This window comes from Scyliorhinus torazame, chromosome 2 (genome assembly GCF_047496885.1).
Source record: "Scyliorhinus torazame isolate Kashiwa2021f chromosome 2, sScyTor2.1, whole genome shotgun sequence".
Taxonomy (NCBI): domain Eukaryota; kingdom Metazoa; phylum Chordata; class Chondrichthyes; order Carcharhiniformes; family Scyliorhinidae; genus Scyliorhinus; species Scyliorhinus torazame.
Window position 1 is genome coordinate 158,200,716 of NC_092708.1, and position 22,129 is coordinate 158,222,844.

Genomic DNA, 22,129 nt, shown 5'->3' on the forward strand with positions numbered 1-22,129 from the left:
CACCTCAGGAACTTGATGATGACCGTCCGGGTCAATGGGCACGAAAAGCCCTGTCTGTTTGACTCTGGGAGCACGGAGAGCTTCGTACACCCAGACACAGTAAGACGCTGTTCTCTCCGAATTTCCCCCGCATTCCAAACAATCTCCCTCGCTTCCGGATCACATTCAGTGCAGAGCCGGCAGTACTGTGTCACGAACCTCGAGATACAGGGCGCCGAGTATGCCAATTTTAAACTATATGTTCTCCCCGATCTCTGCGCTCATCTCCTGTTGGGACTGGACTTCCAGTGCATCCTCAGAAGCCTGACCCTGAAATTCGGCAGGCACCTACCCCCCCTCACCGTATGTAGCCTCGCGACCCTAAAGGTCGATCCTCCCCTGCTCTTTGCGAATCTCACAGCCGACTGTAGACCCGTCGCCATGAGGAGCAGGCGGTCGAGCACCTCAGCATCGACTTCAAAGGGCCCCTCCCCTCTACCAACCACAACGCTATTTTCTCAATGTTGTTGATGAGTACTCCCACTTCCCCTTTGCAATCCCTTGCCCCGACATGACCGCGGCCACTGTCATTAAGGCCCTGCATAGTATCTTCACCCTGTTCGGTTTACCCACTTACGTCCACAGTGACCGGGGCTCCTCGTTTCTGAGCGACGAACTGCTTGGGAAGGGCATCGCCTCGAGCAGGACTTCCAGTTACAACCCCCGGGGAAACGGACAGGTGGAGAGGGAGAACGCGACGGTATGGAAGGCCGTCCTCCTGGCCCTATGGTCAAGGAGTCTCCCAGTTTCCTGCTGGCAGGAGGTCCTCCCCGACGCACTCCACTCCATTAGGTCACTCCCTTGCACAGCCACGAACGAGACCCTTCATGACCGCCTGTTTGTTTTCCCCAGGAAATCCACCTCCATGGTCTCTCTTCCGGCCTGGCTTAACGACACCGGGGCCGTACTCCTCCGAAAACACGTGAGGAGTCATAAGTCCGACCCCCTGGACGAGAGGGTCCAGCTCCTTCACGCCAACCCCCTGTATGCCTACATGGCGCACCCCAACAGCCGACAAGATACTGTCTCCCTCCGGGACCTGGCACCCGCAGGATCACCTACAACCATCATCTACCCCCCCCAACCTACACCGAACAGCGCCCCCGCCCCTGCATGGCCTACACCCCCACTCCTACACCCCTTCACCCCATCGCCGACCTACAGGGATGAAGCTCCAGAAGACACGCTCCCGGAGTCAACACCCATGCCCGCATCGATGAGTTCAACACCCGTGCCCGCAGCGACGAGTTCAACACCCGTGCTCGCAGCGAAACCAGAGCTCAGGCGATCGCAGCGCACGATCAAGGCACCGGACAGACTCAACCTGTGAGCCACTTCACCCCCGCTGGACTTCAATTTTTTAACAGGGGGTGAATGTGCTGAATGTATTATGGCAGCCATTCACCACTGTATTGCATTGTACTATGTTGTTGCCCTTGTGGGCTCCACCTATGGACCACTGTATCACATTACACCGCACTGTAACATGTTGGTGCCCTTGCGAGCTCCGCCCCTGGCTCTGCCTCCCTTGGGGGAGGTATATAGATCTGCTGCCCTGCAGGCGGCTCTTAGTGCAGAGCAGTCGCAGGCAGGCACAGTTCTAGCTGATTAAAACCACTGTTCACTTCAACTCTCCATCTCGTGTGAATTGATGGTCGCACCAGAGGACACCATCTAAGACTAAAGGGACGATCCTTTAAAACAGAGATGAGGAGGAATTTCTTCAGCCAGAGGGTGGTGAATCTGTGGAACACTTTGCCGCAGAAAGCTGTGGAGGCCAAATCACTGAGTGTCTTTCAGACAGAGATAGATAGGTTCTTGTTTAATAAGTGGATCAGGGGTTATGGGGAGAAGGCAGGAGAATGGGGATGAGAAAATATCAGCCATGAGCAAATGGCGGAGCAGACTCGATGGGGTCGAGTGGCCTAATTCTGCTCCTATGTCTTGTGGTCTTGTAGTCAAAAAAGGAGCAATCACATTAGTGGGAGCGTTCTGAAGGCCCCCTAACGGTCCAAGAGAAATTGAAGAGCAGATACGAGACAAATTTAAGAGAAGTGTAAAAGTAATGGGTTAGTGATAGTGAAGGATCTCAATTCCCACTATTAACTGAGGTAGCTGTAGTGTAAAAGATTTAGAGGGAGCGGAATTCTTGAAACGTATCCAGGAGGAACTTTTCAGCCGGTACGTAGAAGGTCCTACAAGAGAGGGGTAAACAAGCCGGGAAAGTAGTTGAAGTATCAGTGAAGGGAGCATTTTGCAGACAGTGATCATAACTCTGTTCTATTCAAGATTGTTATGGAGGAGGAGAAGGATGGACCTGAGATCAAAGTTCTAAACTGGGAGAAGGCCGATTTTATAATAATAATCTTTATTGTCAAAAGATTTAATAATAATAATCTTTATTGTCACAAGTAGGCTTGCATTAACACTGCAATGAAGTTACTGTGAAAAGCCCCTAGTCGCCACATTCAAGCGCCTGTTCGGGTACACAGAGGGAGAATTCAGAATGTTCAAATTATTCAACAAGCACGTCTTTCGGGACTTGCGGGAGGAAACCGGAGCACCCGGAGGAAACCCACGCGGACTCAGGGAGAACGTACAGACTCCACACAGTGACCCAGCAGGGAATCGAACCTGGGACCCTGGTGCGGTGAAGCAACAGTGCTAACCACTGTGCTAACGTGCCCCTTAATAAGATCAGATATGATTTGGCCAGAGTGGACTGGGAGCAGACACTTTTAGGTAAATCTGTGACAGAACAATGGGACACATTCAAGAAAGAAATATGGAGAGTACAGGGCCAACAAGTTCCAATCAAGAGAAAAGGTGTGACCAACAAATTCAATGAACCCTGGATATCAAAAAATATACAGCATTGCATAAGGAGAAAATGGAAGGCTTATGGCAGATATCAAGGGCTCAAAACAGCAGAAGCACGAGAGACATATAGGATGTAAAAAAGGGAACTTAGAAAGGAAAAGAGGAGCGCAAAAAGGGGACATAAAGGATACTGGCAGGTAAAATAAAGGAAAATCCTAAGTTATTTTACAAGCGCATTAGGGGTAAAAGAATAACTAGGGAAAGAGTAGGGCCACAGTGATAATTTGTGTATCGAGCCGGAGAACGTAGGTAGGGTTCTAAATTAATACTTTGTGTTGGTGTTCACTCGTGAGAGGGACGGTGTGCGTCTTTTATTACGCTCTTGTATTATCTTTGATTACACTTCTCTGTGTGTTTTGATATATTACGGAGTGTAATATGTGTTACTCAAACCTTGGTTACTGATGAGGTCTTCTGAATCTCGATGAAGAAGACTCAAACTCGTCCAGTAGTAACAAAAAGTATTGAGTAACTATAACAATAATTGCACGAATTCTTTACTTTAACATTGATACCAGTGTTAAGGTTAACAAGATCTAACTAGAGTAACTATGCGTAACTACACTAATCATCTGAGCTAATCTGATACTCATGTCCTGGTCACAGTCCATCCAAAAGAGAGAGAGAGAGACCCAATGTGGTTTCTTTTATACCCCTGTTGGTCCAGCCCTCTAGTGATCATCTGGTGCTACTGATTACACATTAACCCCTTATGTACATGCACATACAGAGATCACTACAGTGGGTATAGAAATCAGGGCGAAGAACTGTGATAAAATTAACATAGACAGAGAGGAAGTTCTGAGTGGGCTATCAGGCTTAAAAATAGACAAATCTCCAAGGCCAGATAAAATGTATCTGGCTGTTGAGTGAGGCAAGGGAGGAAATAGGAAGAGTACTGGCAATAATTTTCAATTGCCCTCTGGCCACAGGGGAGGTGCCGGAGGACTGGAGGAAAGCCAATGTGGTACCATTATTCAAGAAGGGAGTAAGGGATAAACAGGAAACTACAGGTCAGTCAGTCTAACCTCAGTGGTGGGAAACTATTGGAAGCAATTCTGTGGGACAGAATTAAACTGCATTTAGAGAGGCAGGGATTAATCGAGAACAGTTAGCATTGTTTTGTTAAGGGGAGGTCATGTCTGGCCAACATGGGTGACACAGTCGTGCAATAGTTAGCACTGCTGCCTCATGGTGCCAAGGATCCGGGTTCGATAACAGCCCCAGGTCACTGTACGTGTGGAGTTTTCACATTCTTCCTGTCTCTACGTGGGTCTCACTCCCACAACCCAAAGACGTGGAGGGTAGGTGGATTGGCCATGCTAAATTGCTCCTTTATTGGGAAAAAAGGAATTGGGTACTTTAAATTTATTTTTTTAAATGTCTGGCCAACGTGACTGAATTTTTCAAAGAGGGCAATGCATTTGTCCTAGTCTTGGACTTCAGAAAGGCTTTTGATAAGGTTCCACCTGGGAGACTGATAGTGAAGGTAAGAGCCCATGGGATCCAAGGAAATTTGGCAAATTAGATAAAATATTGGCTGGGTGGCAGGAAGCATATCGTGATGGTCGAGAGATGTTTTTCTGATGGGAAGCCTCTGCCCAGTGGGGTCCCACATGCGTCAATGTTGGGGCCCTTGTTGTTTGTGGTTTATATAAATGATTTAGAACAAAGAAAATTACAGCACAGGAACAGGGCCTTTCAAGCCTGCACCGACCATGCTATCTATCTGAACTAAAAAACCCTACCCTTCCGGGGACCATATCCCTCTATCCCCATCCTATTCATGTATTTGTCAATACGCCCCTTAAAAGTCACTATCGTATCTGCTTCCCTACCTCTCCCAGCAGCGTGTTCCAGGCTCCCACTACCCTCTGTGTAAAAAACTTGTTTCGTACCTTTAAACTATGCCCCCTAGTAATTGACTCTTTCACCCTGAGAAAAAGCTTCTGACTACCCAAAGCTTCTATTTAGACATGAATGTAGGAGGGTTGACCCCAATCTTTCCTCTCAATCCTGTGTTACAAAATTCTGACCTAATCTGCATCCCCTTCCCCAGCCTAACCTAGGACCTAAGTCCCAACTCAATCCAGGACCTGACCCTGGGCCCATTTGCTGAGGGCCACTATGACACAGCATTGGCTTAATATAACCCAATACTTGGCTGACAGGCTCCAAGAAAATAAAGCCCAATATCCGGACCCTAGGTATTTAATTTAGATTAACTTTTTTCAACGGGCAGCACGGTTAGCATTGCTGCCTCACGGCGCCGAGGTCCCAGGTTCGATCCCGGCTCTGGGTCACTGTCCGTGTGGAGTTTGCACATTCTCCCCGTGTTTGCGTGGGTTTCGCTCCCACAACCCAAAGATGTGCAGGGTAGGTGGATTGGCCACGCTAAATTGTCCCTTAATTGGAAAAAATGATTTGGGTACTCTAAACATTTTTTCAAAAACATCACACAATTTGTTTATGTAGCTGATCTCAGAAATGTTCATCAACTAAAGAGATTCCGGTTGAGAGATTTTTTCAGTAGCATACAATCTTTTGAGAGTTTATACAGGAATAACTATCTAAAGCCTTCTTACAAAAACAAAACGTTTTAAGTTGATTATGCATCAAAAATATCATACCTGGTAGGATCTTTGGTCTCTGAAAGGATCTCCAGCAACTCATCATTAGACAGGAAGAAAAATCGTGGGAAGAACAGACGCTTCTTTTCCAAATAATTATTAAGTCCCTTTAGAATCAAATCCAGCAGAGCGTTTGACTTTTTTAGTTTCTCGATCATTTTTTCTATGGCTACCACAGCTAGAACATGCGTATCCTGGTGAGGTAACATTTTACTTAATATAGCTGGCTCCATTTAGAAAATCAATCATAAACATCAAAATATACATGGAATGAAATATGTGGGAACGTCTTCTGCTTTTAAAAATTGAAGTAGCAATCTTGCCATGTCTTATTTTAATGGTAACAAAAAGAAATGTTAATTGCTTCAGTTTTCTCTACATGTTGTACAGCATTTAATTCATCTTACTGACAGAAATCAACTGGTATTAATGTACATTTTGTGCCTCTCATGTGACATCAATGGCACCTTAAATTGTAAATTATTAGTCAAAAATTGTAATATATGATGGACAAGAGGATATTGTAGGATATTAAGCATATTAATAAATTGTGCATCCCAATTACGCATCTCCTTTCCTTTCAAAGATTTGAGTTACCGATCTACGTCAGTAGGAACAAAGGGTTGAATTTAGCTCAAAGTTCAGGGGCTGGATACTCCGTTTCAGGGACTATGTCCCCATGCCGTCGTAGAAACTGTGGCCTTTCACGCCAGAAAAACTGGGGTCAAAAGGCCCCATATTCATAGCCCTGCAGGGGGCTAGCAGGGACCCACCGTGAATCTCACAGCTTTAGTGACCGGGCCGTGCTCCATGGCGGGCTTAGACCGCGGAGCTGGATCTCCTAAATAGTACGCCCGACCAGGACCGCGCGCCCGAACATACCCCAGTCCCGTATAAGGTCCCCCTACCCTCCAATCGGCCCGCTCCTGACCGTGGCGGCTGCCCGAATGGCTGGGACTGTATTAGAAATACGACATTGGGACTTCGGCCGGTCGAGGACGGAAAATAGCGGAGCGGGCCTCTGGATGGTAAGCGGTGCAGGGTACTTCCCGCTTTTCAGGGGCCGGACAATCAAGGAGACGGCGCCGGTCCCGATTCCATGCGCGAAACTGGATTCTGCACCCTGGCACGGGACGCGATTTTGGCATTGGGGTGCGGAGAACCCAGCCCCAGGAGTCGCATCAGCAGGGCAGAAAACAAGAGTCGGTCCCTCATTAGCAGGAGGAAGGACCAGGGTGCAGTTTTTTGTCAAAATCAGTCAATCAACAATCACAGTCTGGATCACCATCCAAACAAAAAAGGCATTGCTAGTGGAGGTGGGAAATTTGGGGTGGTTGGCGATTGCTACACACTAAGTGGATTTATAAGGATCCGGAGCAGTGTGGGTCCTACCATTCAATATCGTTGCGAAATGTGGAAGCTGCTGGCAAAGGTTCTGGTCTCGCGAATTGAGGACTGTGTCCTGGGAGTGATAGGTGAGAATCAAACCGGGTTTGTGAAGGGGATGCAGTTATCACAAATGTAAGGAGGTTGCTTAATGTGATTATGCTTCCCCCAGTGGAGCAGGAGGTGGAGGTGGCATGGCAATGGATGCAGAGAATGCTTTTGACTGGGTGGAGTGGGAATATCTGTGGTAGGTATTGGGACAGTTTGGGTTTGGGCAAAGGTTTGTGGATTGGGTCCGAGGTTTGTGCTTGGGTGGAGGGACTCGGAGCCACCGAAAGTAGGGTGTTGTGAGTGACCTGGTGGAATTCCTGAGTTTGGAAAAGATTAAGTTTGTCCTGAGAGGGTTGGCTGATAGGTTTGCCTGGAGGTGGAAGCCATTCATCGATTTCTTTAAGCAGAATTGAGACGTCAGCAGAGGGAAGTGGGGGGGGAGATACAGGGGTTAAAATGGGAAGGTAGGACGGGAGCAGGGGAAGGCAGGGGGCTGTAGATGTTGGTTATTTATTATGCTGTACAAGTTTGCTTTTGTTCTTATTTGTGTGTTTGTTGTTTATATAAATGCCTTAATAAAATATTTGAACATAAAATAGAAAATTAGATGTTTATTTCCACAAGTAGACAGCTGTCTGTCATACAAACAGGTCCTGCTGATCAGTGGGGCTATATTGCAGCAGTGGCACCTTAGCCACAGAGGCAGTCAGTGTCACACTGTGCACCATGGAGTGGCCATGATTATCATAGAATTTACAGTGCAGAAGGAGGCCATTCGGCCCATCGAGTCTGCACCGGCTCGTGGAAAGAGCACCCTACCCAAGGTCAACACCTCCACCCTATCCCCATAACCCAGTAACCCCACCCAACACTAAGGGCAATTTTGGACACTAAGGGCAATTTTTTTTAGCATGGCCAATCCACCTAACCTGCACATCTTTGGACTGTGGGAGGAAACCGGAGCACCCGGAGGAAACCCACGCACACACGGGGAGGATGTGCAGACTCCGCACAGACAGTGACCCAAGCCGGAATCGAACCTGGGACCCTGGAGCTGTGAAGCGATTGTGCTATCCACAATGCTACCGTGCTGATCGAGGAATCCCCAAAGGAACCTACTGAGCGGCTACCAGGATTTACCTGGTAGTCTCCCCAGGCGATGATGAACCCTCCCAATGTTGGCAAAATGCCAATTTGAGTGGGAAGTAGCCCTTAATTGGGCATTTACGTGACTCAATTGGTTGCCCAGTGGAAAAACTTCAGGCTCCCACCTTGACACCTTCTTCCACCAAATTACCAGCCTCCAAACTCTCAGCCTGGTATTACTGAGCTGGAAATATTCAATCCTAATTACTTATTTTCTTTTAGTATCAAGTCTTGTAGGGTTCAATTTTAACACCCATCATATTATGGTAAAGCAAACAATTTCCATTTAGGTTTCATTTAAACATAGCATTTTCTGAATTCCTGCCCAAGTAATTTTGTCAAGTATCGTAGCTGAGGCTGCTCACCATTCGAAAACATATTCTTTACATTTTTAAACAAAAGCCTTTGTTGTAAGTAACAGTTAAATAAAGTAAGCACGATTAATAATAGTTAATATAGTTAATAATTATTTATGCTCTGAACTCAGTTCCACTTTTTCCTTTTCCTTATACATTACAACAATCTTGAATGTTCATTCACTTCTTTAGGGGACAACCCAAAAGGTACTCAGGCTGCAGGATGAGAAAAAGGGCACCAATGTGCTGAGGTGCTCTCAAATGTGGTAGTAAGTTTCTTTCAGCAAGCTGGGGCCAGGGAGGCAGATTCTGCCAATTGGTGGGGAGATATATTACAGCGGTAGGAGGCCACCGTCACATTGTTACATGAATGGGCCTGGCAGGGGATAAGAATAAGAGGTGAGGAATCTCGGTGGAGGAGAGGCCTTGAGCAGAGTAGATCTGTGTAAGTGCCCTTCCATCCCACACCATTCGAAAACATATTCTTTGGCCAAGGTCAAGAACTTAAATCTATAGAACACTGCAGAAACTGGAATTTCAAAAACAGAAAATGCTAAAATTCACTACAAATCAGACCAAATTTGTGAAGAGACAAACAGAGCTAACAGGAGGTAATTTTAATTTTCTAAAACAAGTGGGTTGGCTTCACGATATGCAAAAATTTGAAACATCTCAAATGCAATCCTAACCTGCCTCCAATCCACTCAGGACTACATTCATGCATTACAGCTGAAGAAGCATACCTAAGATACAACTATGCGATCCTATAAACAATAAATCAGATCAAAGCTCTACAATCCTGCTGTGAATCATGGTGGATGATTGAACAACAAACTGGAGGAGGAAATTCCTAAGATATCCCCTTTATGAATGATGAGGGAACGCAACACATGAGTGTAAAAAGATGAAGCTGAAGCATTTTCACCCATCTTCAAATAGAAGTGCCAGAAGGATCATTCATCTCAGCCTCCTCTTGAGGTCATAGATGACAATTTTCAGTCAGTTTGATTCACTCCATGTGATTTCAAGAAATGGCTGAAGGAACAAGAAAAGCTAGAGGCCCAACAACATCCCAGCTGTCCGACGAAAGAACTAACTGCACACTTAGCCAAAATGTTCTAGTACAGCTACGATACTTGACAAAATGAAAAATTTCCATGGTATATCCTGTCCATAAGAAGCAGGAGAAATTAAATCTGGCATCTGTACATCAATCATCAGCAAAGTGAAGGAAGATGTCATCAATAGTGCTATCAAGTGGTCCATGCTCAGTAATAACCAGCATACAAATGTTCAGCTTGGATTCCACCAGGTGCACTCAGTTCCAGACAGCCTTGGTTCAAACATGGACAAAATAACTGAATTACAAAGGTGGGACGACAGTGATTGCCCTTGACATTAAAGCAGCATTTGGCCAATTGTGGTGTCAAGGAGCCCTAGAAAAATTGAAGTCAATGGGTATCAGGGGCGACATTCTCCGACCCCCCGCCGGGTCGTAGAATCGCCGGGGGCTGGCGTGAATCCCGCCCCCGCTGGTTGCCGAAGTCTCCGGCACTGGAGATTCGGCGGGGGCGGGAATCGCGCCGCGCCGGTTGGCGGGCCCCCCGCTCGATTCTCCGGCCCGGATGGGCCGAAGTCCCGCTGCTAAATTGCCTGTCCCGCCAGCGTAAATTAAATCACCTACCTTACCGGCGGGACAAGGCGGCGTGGCCAGGCTCCGGGGTTCTGGGGGGGGGGGGCGCGGGGCGATCTGACCCCGGGGGGTGCCCCCACGGTGGCCTGGCCCACGATCGGGGCCCACCGATCCGCGGGCGGGCCTGTGCCGTGGGGGCACTCTTTCCCTTCCGCCTCCACCACGGTCTCCACCATGGCGGAGGCAGAAGAGACTCCCTCCACTGCGCATGCGCGGGAAACTGTCAGCGGCCACTGACGCTCCCGCGCATGCGCCGCCCGGAGATGTCATTTCCGCGCCAGCTGGCGGGGCAACAAAGGCCGTTTCCGCCAGCTGGCAGGGCGGAAATTCCTCCGGCGTCGGCCTAGCCCCTCAATGTTGGGGCTCGGCCCCCAAAGATGCGGAGCATTCCGCACCTTTGGGGCGGCACAATGCCCGTCTGATTGGCGCCGTTTTGTACGCCAGTCGGCGGACATCGCGCCGTTTCCGGAGAATTTCGCCCCTGGTGAAAATATTTTTATCGGTTGCAGTAATGCCTAGTATAAAAACGATTGCTGGAAGCCATTCATCTCAGCCCCAGGACATCACAGCAGCATTTCCTTAGAGCCTAGGCCCATCCATCTCCAGTTGCTTCATCAATGGTTTTCCCTTCATCATAGGGTCAGAAGTGGGGATACTTACTGATTCGTAACTGCAGACCATGCCAACATACAGCAAAACCTGAATAACATTCAGGCTGGGGTTGATAAATGGCAAGTAACATTCAAGCCACTCAAATGTCACGCAATGACTGTTGTTTCTATCCAATAGGGACCATTAATGTTCAATGAGAAATCAAAAACTCTTTAATTAATCAATAGAACTATTCCACAAGATTTTACATTTTTAAACAAAAGCCTTTGTTGTAAGTACCAGTTAAGTAAAGTAAGCACGATTAATAATAGTTAATATAGTTACTAATTATTTATGCTCTGAACTCAGTTCCACTTTTTCCTTTTCCTTATACATTACAACAATCTTGAATGTTCATTCACTTCTTTAGGGGACAACCCAAAAGGTACCCTCCAAAATTAGCTTTAATGCTCTCCAGTGCTCCAGCTATGAGTTCTCCCAGTGAGCCAGAGAAGACACAGCCAGAGTGAGACAGAACCAAGAGTGAGTTTGGGAATTTGAATCTAGGTGGGAATTGAATCAAATCGGTAAGGCAGCTCCTTTTAAATTTCAGGAGTTTAAATTAATTTAAATTAAGCTAGAATTGTGCAGTGTAGGTTAACAAGGGCTGCCCCACCCATTCACATAACTGGTTGGCAGTTAAGTGTCAGTCACTTAAATCTACCTTGATCTAAAAGCAGGTGGGGGAGGGGAGTCAATTCAGGACAATTTAAAAAGAGCAACTTGTAAACTCACTCCCAGTGAGTTCTCCCAGTGAGCCAGAGAAGACACAGCCAGAGTGAGACAGAACCAAGAGTGTGTTTGGGAATTTGAATCTAGGTGGGAATTCAAAGCTTGGAGGGGGGAGGAGGTGCTTTTTATCCCTGGTAAGTGACTGGTAAGTAGTGTTTCTGTTTTCTTTTTGTTTTCATTGGTATATTTATTTATTTTCTTCTTCGTTGTTTATTTTATTTATTTATTTCTATTTTGGGGGGGAAATTGTAATTGTTGAAGTTAACCGAAGGTTTAAGACATGGCAGGAGATCTCAGACCCGTGTCATGCTCCTCGTGTGCGATGTGGGAGCTCAGGGACACATCCACTGTCTCTGGCTCCTTCACGTGCAAGAAGTGTGTCCAGTTGCCGCTCCTGTTAGACCACTTGACGGCTCTGGAGCTGCGGATGGACTCACTTTGGAGCATCCGCGATGCTGAGGACTTCGTGGATAGCACGTTTAGCGAGTTGGTCACACCACAGGTGAAAGGTACTGAGGGAGATAGAAAATGGGTGACCAAAAGACAGAGCAAGAGTAGGAAGGCAGTGCAGGTGTCCTCTGCAGTCATCACCCTGCAAAACAGATATACCGCTTTGGATACTGTTGAGGGAGATGGCTCACCAGGGGAAGGCAGCAGCAGCAGGTTCATGGCACCGTGGCTGGCTCTGCTGCGCAGCTGGGCAGGAAGAAGAATGGCAGGGCTATAGTGATAGGGGACTCAATTGTAAGGGGAATAGATAGGTGGTTCTGCAGACGCAATCGAGACTCCAGGATGGCATGTTGCCTCCCTGGTGCAAGGGTCAAGGATGTCTTGGAGCGGCTGCAGGACATTCTGGGGAGGGGGGCGAGGGTGAACAGCCAGCTGTCGTGGTGCACATAGGCACCAACGGTATAGGTAAAAAACGGGACGAGGTCCTACAAGCTGAATTCAGGGAGTTAGGAGTTAAACTAAAAAGTAGGACCTCAAAGGTAGTAATCTCAGGATTGCTACCAGTGCCACGAGCTAGTCAGAGTAGGAATGCCAGGACAGGTAGGATGAATGCATGCCTCAAGAGATGGTGCAAGAGGGAGGGATTCAAATTCCTGAGGCATTGGAACCGGTTCTGCGGGAGGTGGGACCAGTACAAACCGGACGGTCTGCACCTGGGCAGGACTGGAACCGATGTCCTGGGGGGGTGTTTGCTAGAGCTGTTGGGGAGAGTTTAAACAAATGTGGCAGGGGGTGGGAACCGATGCAGGAAGTTGGAAGGTAGCAAAACAGGGACAGAAACAAAAGGCAGTAAAGGGGAAAGTGTAAGGCAGAGAAGCCATAGTCAAAAATCAAAAAGGGCGACAGTACAAGGTACAGTGACTGAGGGGAGCTCAGTGAATAGGACCAGGAATACTAAAAGGAATAAAACGGGAAGTGAAAACATTAATGGTAAGCGACGTGGCAGGTTATTACATGAAGATATGGGTTCAATGACAAGGAAAATTAGGAGAAAGGTTAAGAGGAAATATAACTTGGGAGAGGTTACTGATCGAGGTGTTAAGATTCAGAACAGAGGTAAAAAAAATCCAACATAAGTGTACTTTACCTGAATGCTCGTAGTATTCGGAATAAGGTAAATGAGTTGATGGCGCAAATCATCATGAATGACTATGATTTAGTGGCCATTACTGAAACATGGTTAAAGGATGGTCACGACTGGGAGTTAAATATCCGAGGGTATCAAACTATTCGGAAGGGCAGAGTGGATGGTAAGGGAGGTGGTGTTCCGGGCAACAGTAAGGGATGACATCGGTGCTATGGAGGATAAGGTTGAATCCATTTGGGTGGAAATCAGGAATAGTAAGGCGAAAAAGTCACTGATAGGAGTAGTCTATAGGCCACCAAATAGTAACATTATGGTGGGGCAGGCAATAAACAAAGAAATAACTGATGCATGTAGAAATGGTACAGCAGTTATCATGGGGGATTTTAATCTACATGTCGATTGGTTTAACCAGCTCGGTCAAGGCAACCTTGAGGAGGAGTTTATAGAATGTATCTGCGATAGTTTCCTAGAACAGTATGTAATGGAATCTACGAGGGAACAAGCGGTCCTAGATCTGGTCCTGTGTAATGAGACAGGATTGAGTCAGGATCTCATAGTGCGTGATCCTCTCGGAAGGAGCGATCACAATATGGTGGAATTTAAAATACAGGTGGAGGGTGAGAAGGTAAAATCAAGCAATAGTGTTTTGTGCTTAAACAAAGGAGATTACAATGGGATGAGAGAAGAACTAGCTAAGGTAGACTGGGAGCAAAGACTTTATGGTGAAACAGTTGAGGAACAGTGGAGAATCTTCCAAGCGATTTTTCACAGTGCTCAGCAAAGGTTTATACCAACAAAAAGGAAGGACGGTAGAAAGAGGGAAAATCGACCGTGTATATCTAAGGAAATATGGGAGAGTATCAAATTGAAAGAAAAAGCATACTAATTAGCAAAGATTAGTGGGAGACTAGAGGACTGGGAAAACTTTAGGGGGCAACAGAAAGCTACTAAAAAAGCTATAAAGAAGAGTAAGATCGATTATGAGAGTAAACTTGCTCAGAATATAAAAACAGGTAGTAAAAGTTTCTACAAATATATAAAACAAAAAAGAGTGGCTAAGGTAAATATTGGTCCTTTAGAGGATGAGAAGGGAGATTTAATAATGGGAGATGAGGAAATGGCTGAGGAACTGAACAGGTTTTTTGGGTCGGTCTTCACAGTGGAAGACACAAATAACATGTCAGTGACTGATGGAAATGAGGCTATGACAGGTGAGGACCTTGAGAGGATTGTTATCACCAAGGAGGTAGTGATCGGCAGGCTAATGGGGCTACAGGTAGACAAGTCTCCTGGCCCTGATGGAATGCATCCCAGGGTGCAAAAAGAGATGGCTAGGGAAATTGTAAATGCACTAGTGATAATTTACCAAAATTCACTAAACTCTGGGGTGGTCCCGGCGGATTGGAAATTAGCAAACGTGACACCTCTGTTTAAAAAAGGAGGTAGGCAGAAAGCGGGTAGTTATAGGCCAGTGAGCTTAACTTCGGTAGTAGGGAAGATGCTGGAATCTATCATCAAGGAAGAAATAGCGAGGCATCTGGATGGAAATTGTCCCATTGGGCAGACGCAGCATGGGTTCATAAAGGGCAGGTCGTGCCTAACTAATTTAGTGGAATTTTTTGAGGACATTACCAGTGCGGTAGATAACGGGGAGCCAATGGTATATCTGGATTTCCAGAAAGCCTTTGACAAGGCGCCACACAAAAGGTTGCTGCATAAGATAAAGATCCATGGCATTAAGGGGAAAGTAGTAGCATGGATAGAGAATTGGTTAATTAATAGAAAGCAAAGAGTGGGGATTAATGGGTGTTTCTCTGGTTGGCAATCAGTAGATAGCGGTGCCCCTCAGGGATCAGTGTGGGGCCCACAACTGTTCACAATTTGCGTAGATGATTTGGAGTTGGGGACCAAGGGCAATGTGTCCAAGTTTGCAGACAACACTAAGATAAGTGGTAAAGCCAAAAGTGCAGGGGATACTGGAAGTCTGCAGAGGGATTTGGATAGGCTAAGTGAATGGGCTAGGGTCTGGCAGATGGAATACAATGTTGACAAATGTGAGGTTATCCATTTTGGTAGGAATAACAGCATAAGGGATTATTATTTAAATGATAAAATATTAAAACATGCTGCTGTGCAGAGAGACCTGGGTGTGCTAGTGCATGAGTCGCAAAAAGTTGGTTTACAGGTGCAACAGGTGATTAAGAAGCCAAATGGAATGTTGTCCTTCATTGCTAGAGGGATGGAGTTTAAGACTAGGGAGGTTATGCTGCAATTGTATAGGGTGTTGGTGAGGCCACACCTGGAGTATTGTGTTCAGTTTTGGTCTCCTTACTTGAGAAAGGACGTACTGGCACTGGAGGGTGTGCAGAGGAGATTCACTAGGTTAATCTCAGAGCTGAAGGGGTTGGATTACGAGGAGAGGTTGAGTAGACTGGGACTGTACTCGTTGGAATTTAGAAGGATGAGGGGGGATCTTATAGAAACATATAAAATTATGAAGGGAATAGATAGGATAGATGCGGGCAGGTTGTTTCCACTGGTGGGTGAAAGCAGAACTAGGGGGCATAGCCTCAAAATAAGGGGAAGTAGATTTAGGACTGAGTTTAGGAGGAACTTCTTCATCCAAAGGGTTGTGAATCTATGGAATTCCTTGCCCAGTGAAGCAGTAGAGGCTCCTTCATTAAATGTTTTTAAGATAAAGATAGATAGTTTTTTGAAGAATAAAGGGATTAAGGTTTATGGTGTTCGGGCCGGAAAGTGGAGCTGAGTCCACAAAAGATCAGCCATGATCTCATTGAATGGTGAAGCAGGCTCGAGGGGCCAGATGGCCTACTCCTGCTCCTAGTTCTTATGTTCTTATGTTCTATTCTCCACTGTAATGTTTTGCGGGGACCCTTTCATTAGCCTTTTGGCTAAGCGACCCTCCAACTTTTCTTTACAGACTTCAAGACTGTGGGTGCCACAGCTCCTTTTTGAACTACTGTAGCCTACGTGATGTGGATAGAATCACAGTGATGTTCGGGAGGGAATTCCAGGATTTTGGCATAGCGACAGTGAAGGAATAGTGATAACCTCCAAGGCCAGATGGTGAATGACTTGGCGGGGAAACTTGCAGGGAATGGCGTTCCCATGGATCTGTTACCCTTGTCCTTCTAAATGACAGATCCATCCCGCTGCTAAACTCAGACACGAAATTACTGACCAAGAGGCTGGAGGACTGCATACCAGAGGTGGTAGCAGAAGACCAGACGGGCTTTGTCAAGGGTAAACAGCTAACATCAAACATCAGGTGCCTGCTGAATGTGATCATGCCCCCATCTGGGGAGAGAATACCTGAGGTGACCGTCTCCCTGGATGCAGAAAAGCCTTCGACAGAGTCGAATGGAAGTACCTCATAGAGGTACTGGAGTGGTTCGGGCTTGGAACAAGGTTCACCGCCTGAGTGAAACTCCCACAGCGAGCGTATGGACAAAAGCAACCAGCTCTAAGTACTTCCAGTTGCACAGAGGCACAAGCCTGGAATGCCCATTATCCCCACTGCTGTTTGCCATGGCGATCTAACCATTGGCCATCGCACGTAAGGCGGCAAAGAACTGCAAAGGGATCTGGAGAGGAGACAGAGAGCACAAAGTCTCACTCTATGCGGATGACCTTTTCCTCTACATCTCTGACCCGCGAAGCAGCATGGAAGGAATCATGGCGCTCTTGAAAGTGTTTGGAGTCTTCTTGGGCTACAAACTTAACCTGAGCAAGAGCGAGGTCTTCCCAGTGAACCCGCAAAGCGGAGGGGCAGAGCTGGAGGGTTTGCCTTTTGAGGCCCAACACAAATTCCGCTACCAGTGATCCAAATTGCTCATGACTGGACAGGGATCCACAAGTGGAACCTGACCAGCCTGACGGAGGAAGTAAAAAAGCACCTGTAGAGATGGAACACACTCTGACTCTCCCTGATATGGAGAGTGCAGATGATCTGCAAAAAAAAAAAAATGTACTGCAAAGGTTCCTCTTCCTGTTTAGATCCATCCTGATCTACACCAGCAAGGCCTTTTCCAATTCACTAGACAGACTGATTATGGCGTTTGTGTGGGGAGGGAAGAACACAAAGATCCCAAAGAGAGTACTGCAGGGAACGAGATCCATCGGGTGGCCTAGTCCTCTTAAACCTGCAAAATTATCATTGGGCGGCAACAACAGAGAGGGCAAAGAGGTGGATAAAGGAGCCAGAAGCTGAGTGGATGCTTATGGAGGTGGCTCCTGCAGAGGAACCCCATCCGGCCCCTAGCCACAGTGGAACTCCCATCCCCGCCAACCAACTGCAACAACATTTCGGGTTAACCAAGAACCACAGGTTCACACCTGTGACTATGGAAGCCACCTACAAAAGGTGGAGACAGGACGGGGGTCACTGACAGTTAGGAGCCTTCACACCAACAACAGACGGACAACGGTCGAAGAACTTACAGAAAAATTCTGGATTCTCCCAAAACGAGGCTAAGTGTTTATGCCGTCGTGAGAACCGTGGAGTTTCACAGCGGTGTCTTCGGGCCCCCAGGTGGAACTATTCAGCGGCCCACAATGGGATTGCACGGGGGCACCGTGCAATGCCCGATAGACCGGCCATGTCATTGACGCGATGGCGCGGCTGGAATTAAACATACTCCCCACCGCACACGCGTCGCAGGCAAGATGGCAGCGCGGAGAGCAGCCCCACGATTTAAGGACGGGGAACTAGATACTCTCCTGGACACCGTGGAGGAGAGGAGGCTGGTGTTGTACCCCGGGCCGGGACGCAGGACAGCAGGCACCATTGTTCGCTGTGCCTGGGCAGAGGTGGTCGAAGCCGCCAGCGCCATCAGGGTGGTGGCCCGGACTGCAGGCCAGTGCAGAAAAAAGCTGCACAACCTCCTCAGGGCAGCCAGGGTGAGTATCCAGCACTGTGCCCCTGGCACCAACCCCCCTGCCCCCACACACGTGACCCCACCACCACCACCACCAGCCCCCCCCCCCCCCGCCTCCCCCACTGGCGACTGTACCACTCCCTCCCTGACCCACATGACTGCACCTACCCATGCCAGCTGCAATGGCCGGGTGCCCTGTGCACCAATGCAACACCTGGGTGGCATGCGTGCGACCGTCTAACACTGTTTCTGTCTGTGTTTGGCCCCCCAGGACAAGACCCCTCATAACCACCGGGAGCGGGAGAAGACTGGAGAGTGCTGCAAGACCTGCGTCCCCTCACCGTGCCCGAGCACAGGGCACTCAACATCGTCGGTGGGCTGCAGCAGAGGGAGGTCGGAGGCGTGCCACCAAGTGAGACCCCTGCCTGATTGCGGCACCTGATGACACATGCGTGCACACCCCTAACCCCCTCACCTCTCACCCACCCACCAACAGCACTCACCCCTTCACCCCTCACCCCTCCACCCCCTCACCCCACACCTCTCACCCCTTTACCCCACACACCAACAGCCCTCACCACCTCACGCCTCACCCCCGTCCGCCTGTCTAACCATACACGCTGTCTTGGTCTTATAGGACCAGCCGACGATGGGCCCAGTCCATCCGGGGCCCCCTTGCCCCAGCCAGTGCCAGGTCCGGTGCATCCCAGGAACCCAAGCACCGGCGGAGAGAGCAGCCGGAACACCAGCCCTCTGCCTGAGACGATCCAGGAGACCACGACCTAGGGGACAGACACGCAGGGCACCACGATCCAGGTGACAGACACGCAGGGCACCACGACCCAGGGGACAGACATGCAGGGCACCACGACCCAGGGGACGGACACACAGGGCACCACGACCCAGGGGACAGGCGCACAGGGCACCACGACCCAGGGGGCAGACACACAGCACACCACGACCCAGGGGACAGACTCACAGCACACCACGATCCAGGGGACAGACTCACAGCACACCACGATCCAGGGGACAGACGCACAGGGCACCACGACCCAGGGGACAGACACGCAGGGCACCACGACCCAGGGGACAGACACGCAGGGCACCACGATCCAGGGGACAGACTCACAGCACACCACGATCCAGGGGACAGACGCACAGGGCACCACGACCCAGGGGACAGACAGGCAGGGCACCACGACCCAGGGGACAGAATCACAGCACACCACGACCCAGGGGACAGACACGCAGGACACCACGACCCAGGGGACAGACGCACAGGGCACCACGACCCAGGGGACAGACACACAGGGGTCAGACACACAAGACATCACGACCCAGGGGACAGACTCACAGCACACCACGACCCAGGGGACAGACACACAGGGCACCACGACCCAGGGGACAGACACACAGCACACCACGACCCAGGGTACAGACATGCAGGGCACCACGACCCAGGGGACAGATACACAGGGCACCACGACCTAGGGGACAGACGCACAGGGCACCACGACCCAGGGGACAGACACACAGGGGTCAGACACACAAGACACCACTACCCAGGGGACAGACTCACAGCACACCACGACCCAGGGGACAGACGCACAGGGCACCACTACCCAGGGGACTGACACACAGCACACCACGACCCAGGGGACAGACACACAGGGCACCACGACCCAGGGGACAGACACACAGGGGTCAGACACACAAGACACCACGACCCAGGGGACAGACTCACAGCACACCACGACCCAGGGGACAGACACACAGGACACCACGACCCAGGGGACAGACACACAGGGGTCAGACACACAAGACACCACGACCCAGGGGACAGACTCACAGCACACCACGACCCAGGGGACAGACGCACAGGGCACCACTACCCAGGGGACAGACACACAGCACACCACGACCCAGGGGACAGACACACAGGGCACCACGACCCAGGGGACAGACACACAGGACACCACGACCCAGGGGACAGACACACAGGGGTCAGACACACAAGACACCACGACCCAGGGGACAGACTCACAGCACACCACGACCCAGGGGACAGACGCACAGGGCACCACTACCCAGGGGACAGACACACAGCACACCACGACCCAGGGGACAGACACACAGGGCACCACGACCCAGGGGACAGACACACAGGGGTCAGACACACAAGACACCACGACCCAGGGGACAAACACACAGGACACCACGACCCAGGGGACAGACACACAGGGGTCAGAAACACAAGACACCACGACCCAGGGGACAAACACACAGGACACCACGGCCCAGGAACCTCAGACTTCGGGTCCCATGAGCACATTGACGTTCCACCGCAGCTATCTCCTACACCATCCACCATCTCAGAGACTATCACCTCGGTTGGGCAATGTAGTGGAGCGGCTTCTGGGACACTCACTGGTACGCACCACACAGCCATACCGGTAGAGCAGCTGGAGGTAGGAACGGTCAGAGGGAAGCCCGGCCCCAGCAATCAGCTGCCACCCAGACGGGTCCCGGGCTCCTGGAGTATCCATTCCCGCCCATAGTTCAGGTGCAGTGAGAGACGCAGGGAATAGAGGAGGGATTGACGGCCGGCTTCCAGCACCTGCAGATGCAGGTGGAGGAGTACAACCGCCTGCAGGACCAGGGAGTGATGCCGCTCATGCATGCCACCTTGGCCGAAGCTCCACAGGTGGCATCCGCGGTGGAGGCAATGGGGGCGACGGTGTCGGACCTGGGTCAGGTTTTGCAAGGTCTGGGCATTCTGTGCAGGCGGAGGCCGTGGCGCAGGAGAGGGCTGCCCTCTCTGAGGCAACCATGTGCCAGAGCCAGCTGCAGTTTGCAGCGGCGCTCACAGGCACAGCAGGCCATGGCTGAGAGCATCGGCGAAATTGCCCAGCTGCTGGCTGGTGTCGCACAGACCCAGAGGGAGATGGCCCAGTCCCAGACAGGGATGGCCCACTCCCTGTGCTCCATGGCCGCAAGCAGACAGACCCTGGTCGATATCAGAGCGGGCATCCAGGACTGGCAGCTCCAGGTGTCAGGGGTTCCTCGGGGTTTGGCTCCGCTCACACCCCCATCCCATGGAGAGGTCCGGGGCCATTGGGCACCCCAAGAGAGGAGGAGGTGCTGGGTCCCGTGCTGGTGACTCCTGCAGGGGAGGTGCCGTAACAGCGCAGCACCTCAGACTCCCCCCCCCCCCCACCCCCCCACCCCCCCCCCCCGTCCTTGGTGCATCAGGTGGGCAGCGGGCGGAACAGGGCGTCACCGCGCCAGCCGGGATGTCTGAGGAGCAGCCTGGCCCAACCAGGCCGGGCCACCCCAGGAAACGTGCGCCAATGAGGATCCTAGTCGCAGGGCAGGGGTCTCAGCAGTCCACCTCCACTCCTGCTGTACTGGTTGGGGAACCACCTACGTGAAGTGTTAGGGCCCGTAATGCCAGAAATCTAGACACCAGTTAAGTTGGTATGGATGCAGGGCACAGCTTAGCTATAGGGGCTAGGGCACAGACTGTATGTACCTCTTCATATTAAACACATATTCACACCATTGAACACCACGTCTGTGCTCTGTCTGGTGGGTGTGGGGGTGGGACGGTCAGTGATGGCCACTGTGGGTGAAGGGTGGTGGACAAGTGAGGTCCAGCTACTGGGCCATGCAGCCCCCCCTTCCCCTTCCCTGACCATCCCCATCACCCTGTCCCCAGCTATTCAACAGGGCCATGTGATGGACTAGCCAGCTCGCATGCAGGGATCGTCCAGGTGGAAGATGCTACTGTGGGCATGAGTCAGTGTCATGTGAGAGTACCTTTAAGAAATGGGTGTTTATTACTGTCACAGAGTGGGTGGAGTTGGGGTGTCTGTCAGCTTTTTACTTTTGTTTTAGGCTGTTTGCTGCAGGGTGTGTTTTAGTTTTGGTTTCAGTGTTGGAGCTGAAGCCAGACCAAGCAGGTGTACTGCTGTTCTCTCTGCCATCAAAAGACTATCTCTTGATCATTTGGTGAATTCAGAATTATAAATGTTTTCAGTAGTGAATGTAAAGCTAATGTCCTTAGGTTA

The 22,129-nt window shown here is 49.9% G+C and overlaps 1 protein-coding gene across 1 annotated transcript in view; it reads right to left on the reverse strand.

The window, feature by feature from the left end:
- The window catches only part of dnah7 (dynein, axonemal, heavy chain 7), a 570,689-nt gene that overhangs the window by 363,195 nt on the left and 185,365 nt on the right, over positions 1-22,129 (reverse strand). Inside the window, exon 19 of the mRNA XM_072478629.1 lies at positions 5,550-5,743. Coding sequence (XP_072334730.1) covers positions 5,550-5,743 — 194 coding nt within the window. The remainder of the gene's footprint in view (positions 1-5,549; positions 5,744-22,129) is intronic.